Here is a 9,518-nt window from a genome sequence, read left to right on the forward strand (position 1 = left end):
GCAAAATTAAGGGAAAACATCGAAGGATGCAACAGCAGCTTCCTGGTTGAACCATTTCATATAAGTAACTGTCATGTAAATATTACTCTAATACTAGAATGTGGGTTTGGGATAACGAAGCCTTTCAAATCTGCTTAAAGAGTAAAAGGAATGAATGAATGGATAAAGTCAGAAGTAATTTGTTCACTGAACGACAATGGGTAAAATCTAATTGGGAAGAGAAACATAAACCACCAGTAAGGTAAATTCTGATTTCAACTAAGTAAAGCATTAAAATCTGGTGACTATTTTTTTTAATTTAAATTTATTTATTTTAATTGGAGGCTAATTACTTTGCAATATTGTATTGGTTTTGCCATACATCAACATGAATCTGCCAAACACCAATACAGTATACTATTTTTTTTTTGTTCATCTTGTATTAATTTATCACACTCTTTCCAAGCATGTATTTATTATTTATATGGCTTCTTAAATAGAGTTTTCCATTCTTTGACCTCAAAATGACTCAATGGAGGGAATGGGATGGTGACAATTTGTAAGTGAACAGTAATCAGAAACTAACAAATTCAAATCGTGACTAGTGTGCTTCTCCTTTTGTGACAAAAACACTTTTTTTCTTACCCTTTTGATTACCAGTGTGGACATCTCGTGATCCCACTTCCAGATGCCAAATAATTCCCATTATAATTCAAAAGCGTTCCTTTCCAGAGGTTACCAGACCTGTTTTTAAGCGGGAAAGAGTCTTTCCAAGTACAATTCCAACGTCAAATGTTTCTGAAGGGCAAAGGCCATCAACGTGCTTAAAGAGTGCATTCTGGTGCATAAATAATTCACGACTGTGTGCCGCAGAAAAAGTCTGTCTAGTACCGAGATGTCCTCATAGAATCAATCTGCTGCCTTCCACTCCACCCCCAATATAGGGTTGTGTAAGATTTGAGACGTCCTTCTAGGGTTAAAATGCTAGGAAAGTCAAAATAAAGCCAAACTAACATCAGATATGATATAAAGTCAACTAACCTAAGAATATTGAGGAACAACCAATAAAGAGAAGATCATCAGTGTAGCCTGGGTGCGTTCACAGAGTGAGAGATCATGGGAACCAAGTACTACACACTCAGTGGCAGGGAATGGGGAAAGGGAAGCAATCCAAAGGAAGCTAGCGGTAGTGGTGGTAATGAGTGGGGCAGAGTGGCTCTAAACACGCGAACTGAAAGAGAAACCAAACTGTTTCTTTAACGTTCCTTTAATCAAGCTAAAGGAAATGCATATTTTAAAAGAGTTTCCCTAACAGTGGTAGAGTAGGTAGGTTCACAGGTTGCTCTCTCAAGTCAACTGGTCTTTGACTTGGCAGAAATGATGGGAGGGGGCATTGATGGATGGTAAACCAGGAGGACAGGTTGCCACTTTAACAGCACAAATAAGTTCTAAAGGTGTTGGGGGAGCAGGGCTTTAAAATTTCTCCTCTTCATAGGCTCAGGTAAACAACCTCAAGTATTATGAGCTACAGTTCAACAAAGACTCTGACAGAGTTGGGCCACCAGAGGTGGGCAAGTCCGGTTGGTCCCGCAGAAGGAGCTGGCATCTGGACAAAGCTGGTCGTCCCTGACCCCAGGGAAAGAGCTGCTCACCTCTCTGAGATTTTGTTTTCAGGAGTCCTCACTGAGGAAAACGCCCCTCTCTGGGGAGGTACAGGAAATTACAGGTCACATATATGGGGAAAACCACATCTTCGTTCTCCAGATTCACCACCTCTAGCTCTTCATCCTTTCCCAGTGAAAGCACTTGGAATTCTGTCTGCTTCCGGAAAATGGCTCTTCCAGCCCTGTCCAAGGAGGCCAGGCGCAAGCGGAACGCGACCTTTCTCTGCCAGAGTAAGCTGACCCCGAGACCGCAAGATTTCTTCAGCGCGCTGTGCTTGAAAATGATGCGCCGGTTGGCATAGCACACCACCAAGTCCCAGCCGAAGTTGAAGCCTGCCCACCGCCAGGTGCGCTGCGCATCCCTGAGGAGCCGGCCCCCGCACCGCATGCTGGTCCTCTGGAGGTCGGACACGAAGACATCCACGGGCCCGAGGTCTCTGGTCTGCTCAGCCCGGAGGAGGGCAAGCCACTGCTCTTTGTACACTGGGGCCAGCCACGTGGCAGGGATCAGTGCATCCTGGTCGATGATGCGTGCTGACGGCAGGTCGCAGATTATGTAGGCAAGCCGCAGCTGCTGGAACGCTGGCACGAAGGCTCTGCCCTGCTCGGTCTCCAGGAAAGCGGTGCCCTCTGACTCCTGCCTGGACCTGGCAAACCACGAGTCGGCGTCAGGCAGTAGGTCTCTGCGGGGGCCTCTCCATGTCGGCTGCAGCTGCAGGAACATCCACTTTTTCAGCGTCGTGTACACATCCATCTCTACCTCCATCACGATGAGCTCTGAAGAGGCAATGACCTCTTTCATGAGATCCAGGCTAATTTCTCTCAATAACTCCTCACTATGCTGGGTCATTAGATTGTCCAGCAGCCACTGAAGACACATGGCCCTGATGTTCTGGAGTCCGTAGCTCTCAGCAGAGCAGTAGTAGCTGCACACGGTCTGATCACTGACCGTCTCCTTCATTACCTCCCCGCACTGCTGAATCAGCTTGTCCAGCTGCAGCATGCTGGCTGTGGCCAGCATGGGGACCACTCGACCGGGTGGGATGAGCACAGAGTTTCGGTACAGGAAACCTAAGGCCTCGTGCAGTGCCTCACAATCAATGTTCTCGTCAGGCATCTGCAACTCTACAATATCCATGGTTGTCTCACGCCACGCACCACTGAACATGCTAGCAAAGTATCCTGACTGGCACAAGTAGACCTTGTGCAAGTTCCACTCCTCCCCCAGGGCACGGATCTGCACGTCACTCCCTTCTCCTCTCAGAAAAAGTGTCTTATAAATGGACTCGAATCTGTCTTTTGCTCTCTTCCTGTGGGTCGCTTTTGTGAGCTGCCCTTCTGGGCCTGTCTTCCGCTTGTGGCGCCCTTGACTAGTGGTGGGTCTGGCATTTTCCCTCTCCTCCCCTTCCTCTATCACTGCCCCTGCTACCTCTTCGGCCTCCTCCTCCCCCTCAGGAGCACCTGGCTCCTCTGGGGCATGCCCCACTCTGTTCGAGGGCATCCGACTCTCTACTGCTCCCATGGCTTTTACCTCATGGGTACAGAGGGCAAGCTTCCTCACCAGACGCAGCTGCCGCTGGCACTAGCTCAGCCCATGGTGTCGTGGGATACGGTTGATGTTTGTGACGTCATCTTGGACGCCACGCAAAGCCACGCCCACGAGGCTTTCCCCGACCCCTCCCACTCCCCATCACAGGAGAAGTGCACTCTGTACCAGGAATTCCACTCTGTGTATCTTTCCCTCCAGGGATGATTTCTCTGGGGCTCCCTTCATAGGATAATGGTGGAACAGAGGACTTTGTGTATGAATTTTCCCCATGAATTTTAAGAACATAATTTCCTCTTCCCCATTTGAAATACTTAGTGATCACTCCTTTTTTTGGATAATTACATCTTGGTTCCAGCTCTGTGCTCTATGCACCTTAATTTCTGTAATTATTTTCTTAGGGTATCCCATCATTTGTGGCTGTGAAAACATTTTCTGTGATAAAAGTGGCAATGTTTGCCCAGTCTTTGCTTTTGTCTCTATTTTAGACACCAGCTAAGCATGTAACAAACTTAAACAGTGAAAGAAATGAGGAGGGAATGAGATGGATTTTGATTTTTGAGGAAATTAATAATATTAAATACTGACAAGTGTTACATGCTACACAGATTATACGGTGTAGAGAGAGTCTGGACCTTTCAATGACAAGGAAAGTACAATACAAGGGAAAAAACTTTGAAAATGGTAAGTCTCTCAGGTCATTTGACCTTGCCTAAGTAGAATGTTTGGGGCTTCCCAAACATTCCCAGTGGTAAACAATCCACCTGCCAATGCAGGAGATGCATGGGGCATGGGTTGGGAAGACTTCCTCGAGGAGGAAACGACAACCCACTCCAGTATTCATGCCTGAAAAATTCCATGAATAGCAGAGACTTGCAAACTAGTGTCCATGGGGTCGCCAAGATTCTGTCCTATTCAAATCATGTGAGTAGAATGTTTACACACTTTGAATAGGACAGGATAACCTTAAATCACATTTTAAATATTCTCTGTTAGATGGCTATAGAAAGTTGATAAGAAGGTCTATATAATGCTTCAGGTTCAGTGGTGCTTGGCATGAGACAAACATGAATACTGACTCTAGAGTTGTGACATCTTATGGTGAATGGTGAACAGTGCCGCCAGATTCGTGGTCTCCGAAGGAGAAGATTTAACTCGGGACCAAAGACAGTCTCAGTCAAGACAGTCTCAGTCACTTGGAGCATTGTGTAGATTTTATCTAAAGTGAAAGTGACAGAAAAAGCTTCAGACATAGACATCAGAAGGGAGCAGGAGAGAACCCACCTCACTAGTTTAAGCAAGGCTTTATACACTTCTCAACTAGCTGCTGAGAATAGATAAAAGATACCTCAAGACTGCGAGAATTTTTCCAGACCCTTTCCTCTAACATACCTCCTGGGATGACATCAGCACGAGATCAGCCAGAAGGAACAGGTTAACCCAGAGCTACAGCTGTGGAAGTTTTTACCCAGACCTTCTCCCATAACATATATCCAAAGCTTAAAAAAAAAAAAAAAAAAAAGGCATGTCCTTGAATAAGAGATACTGCTGCCTACGAGGCCTACATATCTATAGGAAAGACTGTGAAAAAGAAAGAATGTTTATCTCCTCCTTAAAGGGGCCTTAGGCTTTGACTCCTTATCAACCTGCCTAAGTTAAGTCTCTCATTTCCCCCTTTTTATTTTAGGAGAATATTGTTGCTGAGGGGAAAGGGGCAGAGAAATCTGTCAGTACCTGCTTCCTGCAGGTGAGGGGCACTGACCCTAAGTGGTTGAAGCAACATATTCTCCTCCAATATTTTGGCCACCTGATGCAAAGAGCTGACTCATTGGAAAAGACCCTCATGTTGGGAAAGATTGAAGGCAGGAGGAGAAGGGGATGACAGAGGATGAGATGGCTGGATGGCATCACTGACTCAATGGACATGAGTTTGGGTAAACTCCGGGAGTTGGTGACAAACAGGGAGGCCTGGTGTGCTGCGGTTCATGGGGTCGCAAAGAGTTGGACATGAAGGAGTGACTGAACTGAACTGAACTAGGTTTGTCACAGCTTTCCTTCCAAGGACCAAGCATCTTTTAATTTCATGGCTGCAGTCACTGTCTGTAGTCATTTTGGAGCCCAAGAAAAGAAAATCTGTCACTGCTTTCACCTTGCCCCCTTCTATTTGCCATGATGTGATAGAACTGCATGCCATGATCTTAGTTTTTTTGAATGAGTGGTTTTTTTTTTTTTTTTTTTTGAGGTTTAAGTCAGCTTTACACTCTCCTCTTTCACTTTCATCAGGAGGCTCTTTAGTTCCTCTTCACTTTCTGCTATTAAGAGTAGTATTATCTGCATACCTGAGGTTGTTGATATAGGTGACTGGTTTTATCTCTAGGATTTCTATTGTTATCCCATGGTCTGTATTTCTGTTTTGGTGCCAGTACCATACTGTTTTGGTTACTGTAGCTTTGTAGTGTATTGTGAAGTCAGGAAGCCTGATTCCTCTAGCTCCATTTTTCTTTCTCAAGATTGCTTTGACTGTTCCGGGCCTTTTTTTTTCTTCCAAACAATTTGTAAACATTTTTGTTCTATTTCCATGAAAAATATCATTGTAATTTGGTAGAGATGGCATCGAATCTGTTAGTCAGTTTGGGTAGTGTAGTCATTTTCCCAATATTGATTAATCCACTCCAAGAACATGGTATATCTCTCCACCTTTTTGTGTCATCTTTGATTTCGTTTATCAATCCTTATAGTTTTCTGAGTACGGGTCTTTTGCCTCCTTAGGTATGTTTTCTTCTTAGGTATTTTTATTATATTTTAAATGTGATGTAAAGTGGGATCGTTTCCGTAATTTCTCTTTCTGATCATTCGTCATTAGTGTATAAGAATGCAAGAAATTTTGGTGTATTCATTTTATATCTGGCAGATTTACCAAATTCAGTGATAAACTCTGGTAGTGTTCTGGTAGCATCTTTATGATTTTCCATAGTTAATATCATCTCATTTACAAACAATGACAATTTCACTTTTTTCCCCCCGTTTTTGATTCCTTTTATTTCTTTTTCTTCTCTGATTGCCATGGCTAGACTTCAAAACTGTTTTGAGTGGTAGTGGCGAGTGTGGCCATCTCTGTCTTGTTCCTGGTCTTAGACAAAATGCTTTCAGTTTTTTGCCGTTGAGACTGATGTTTGCTGTGGGTTTGTCTTTTATGTCCCTTATTTTGTTGAGGTAGGTTCCCTCTGTGCTCACTTTCTGGAGAGTTTTTAATCATAAATGGTGTTGAATTTTGTTGAACATTTTTCTGTATCTGTTGAGGTGATCATATGGTATTTGTTCTTCCATTTGTTAATGTGGTGTATCACATTGATTGATTTCCATATATTGAAGAATCTGTGCATCCCTGGAATAAATCCCACTTGATCATGGTGTATAATTCTTTTAATGTGTTGTTGATATATGTTCTAGAGAGGCTTTTTATCATAAATGGATGTTGAGTTTTGTCCAAAGATTTTTCTGCAGATACTGAGATGATCATAGGGCTCTTACTCTTCATTTTGTTACTGGGGTGGTATATCACTGTGATTTTTTGTGTGTGTGTGTGTGGATAATGAAAATTCCTGGCACCCATAAGACAAATCCTAATTGATCATGATTTATGATCTAATGCATTATTGAATTTGCTTGACTAGTATTTTGTTGAGAATACCTTCCTCTGCAGTTTTTTGGAATGGTTTCAGATGGATCAATATCAAGTCTTCTCTAAATGCTTGGTAGAATTCACCTTTGAAGCCTGGGTCCTTGATTTGTGGGCGTTTTAAATTTCTGATTCAATTTTAGTATTGGTAACTGGTGTGTTTTTATTTTCTATTTCTTCGTGGTTCAGTCTGAGGAGATAGTACCTTTCTAAGACTTTGTCTTCCTCTTCTATGTTGTCCATTTTATTGGTGTATAGTTGCTCATTGTAGTGTCTTATCGTCCTTTGTATTTTGTAGTCTTGGTTGTAGCTTCTTTTCTATTTCTGCTTTTATTGATGTGGGCCCTCTCCCTTTTTTTCTTCATGTGTCTGGCTCAACGTTTATCGATTTTATTTATGTTTTCAAAGAACCAGCTTTTAGTGATAACACTAGTGACCGTTTCTACTGGCTTCTTTTAGCTTCTAGATCATTTATGTCTGCTCTGATCTTTAGGATTTCTTTCTTTCTACTATCTTTGGGGTTTTGTTTGCTCTTCTTTCTCTAGTTGGTTTAGCTGTAAGGTTTGGTGGTTTATATTAGATTTTTTTTTTTTTTGTCTCCTGAGGTAAGTTTGTGTCACTAAAAACTTCCATAATAGAACTGTTTCTGCTTTGTCCCATACATTTTGGATTGCCATGTTTTCATTTTCAGTTGTCTCTAGATATTTTTTAGTTTCCTCTTTAATCTCTTCAATGATCCATTGGGTGTTTTGTAACAGAATTTTTTAGCCTTCATGTGATTCTGTTGTATTTTCTCCAGTTTTCTTGTTTATTTTGGTAGTTGATTTCTAGTCTCAGAGCTCTGTGGTAAGAAAAGATGTTTGTATGATTAAATTTTTCTTAAATTTACTGAGGCTTCCTTGTGGCCTAGGTTGTGATCTCTTATAGAGAATGGTTCATATTCATACAAAAAAGAATGTGTAATCTCTTGCTTTCAGATGGAATGTGCGTGCTCTCTCTCTATGTGTGTGTGTGTGTGTGTGTGTATATATATATATATATATATATATATATATATATATATGAAAGCAATGGCACCCCACTGCAGTACTCTTGCCTGGAGAATCCCATGGATGGAGGAGCCCGGTAGGCTGCAGTCCCCATGGGGTTGCTAAGAGTCAGACAGGACTGAGTGGCTTCACTTTCACTTTTCATTTTCATGCATTGGAGAAGGAAATGGCAACCCACTCCAGTGGCCTTGCCTGGAGAATCCCAGGGACGGGGGAGCCGGATGGGCTGCCGTCTATGGGGCTGCACAGAGTCGAACACGACTGAAGCGACTTAGCAGCATATATATATATATATGATAAGATAAAATTAAGAGCATTTAATATGTAATGTGTTAATTCAGGCCTGTGTTTTCTTATTCATTTTCTGTCTGGATGATGTGGGGTTGATGTAAGTGGGGTGTTAGAGTGTCTTAGCATTATTGTGTTAGCATTGATTTTTCATTTTATTTCTGTTAGTATTTGTCTCATATACCTAGGTGCTCCTTTTTGGGTATATATATTTGCAATTGTTATATCTTCTTGTTGGATTCATGCTTTGAACATTATGTAGTGTCCTTCTTTGCCTCTTGTAGCAGTCTAAAGTACATATTGCCTGATATAAGTATGGCTTCTCCAATTAATTTTTAAAAATTTTCCATTTGTTGGAATACCTTTTTCAATCACCTCACTTTCAGCCTGTATGTGTCTCTAGATCTGAAGTAAGTTTCTTGTAGGCAGTATATATCCAGGTCTTGTTTCTGATCCAGTCAGCCATTCTGTCTTTGGTTGGAGCATTTAATCCATTTATATCTAAGGTAATTATAGATAAGTGTGTTTTTCTCGCCATTTTGTTACTTGTTTGGGATTTGTTTTCCTTTTTTGTCTTTTGTTCACTTCTCTTTTGGTTTGATGACTATAGTTAGTGTTATGTTTCTATTCCTTTTTTGTGTCTATATCTATTATACATTTTTGGCTTCCAGTTATCATGAGGCTTTTTTATATCAGTCCATATATATACATGATTGTTTTAATTTGCTGATCTCTTAATTTTAAACACATTTTAGAAACCCTGCATTTGTACTCTCCTCCCCTCACCATGACTGTTTTTGAAGTCATATTTTGCATCTAACTGCTTTGTGGATACCTTAACTGCTTACTAGGATGACAGTAGATTATACTCTTTTTTTTTTTTTTTTCTAATTCCTTTTAACCTTCCTACCAACTTTGTGTGGATAATTGCCTACCTTTACAGTATGTTTGTCTTTATCAGTGAGCTTTTTCATTTCCTCATTGTTTCCAGTTGTGGCCTTTTCTTTTTTCTTAGAGACGTTCCTTTACCATTTGTTGTAAATCTGGTTTAGTGGCAGTGAATTCTTTTAGGTTTTGCTTAGTCTATAAAGCTTTTGATTTCTCCATCAAATCTGAACAAGAGCCCTGCTCAGGAGAGTAATTCTCGGTTGTATTCTAGGTGGTGGTTTTCTCTTTCCTCAGTTTAAATGTATAGGGCCACTCTTGTCTGGCTTGCAGAGTTTCAGCTGAAAAATCAGGTGATAGCCTTATGGGAGATTCCTGGTTTCTTATTTCTTGCATTCCCCTTGCATCTTTTAACATTTTCTCTTTAT

General features: G+C 41.4%; 1 protein-coding gene across 1 annotated transcript; it reads right to left on the reverse strand.

The window, feature by feature from the left end:
- Positions 1–1,228: 1,228 nt before the first annotated feature.
- Positions 1,229–4,678, reverse strand: LOC129639492 (germ cell-less protein-like 1). Its single transcript, XM_055564644.1, has one exon. The coding sequence runs from the start codon at positions 3,163–3,165 to the stop codon at positions 1,660–1,662; it is 1,506 nt and encodes a 501-aa protein (XP_055420619.1). The 5' UTR covers positions 3,166–4,678; the 3' UTR covers positions 1,229–1,659.
- Between the last annotated feature and the right edge of the window lie 4,840 nt (positions 4,679–9,518).

Source organism: Bubalus kerabau, chromosome X (assembly GCF_029407905.1).
Source record: "Bubalus kerabau isolate K-KA32 ecotype Philippines breed swamp buffalo chromosome X, PCC_UOA_SB_1v2, whole genome shotgun sequence".
Lineage (NCBI taxonomy): Eukaryota > Metazoa > Chordata > Mammalia > Artiodactyla > Bovidae > Bubalus > Bubalus kerabau.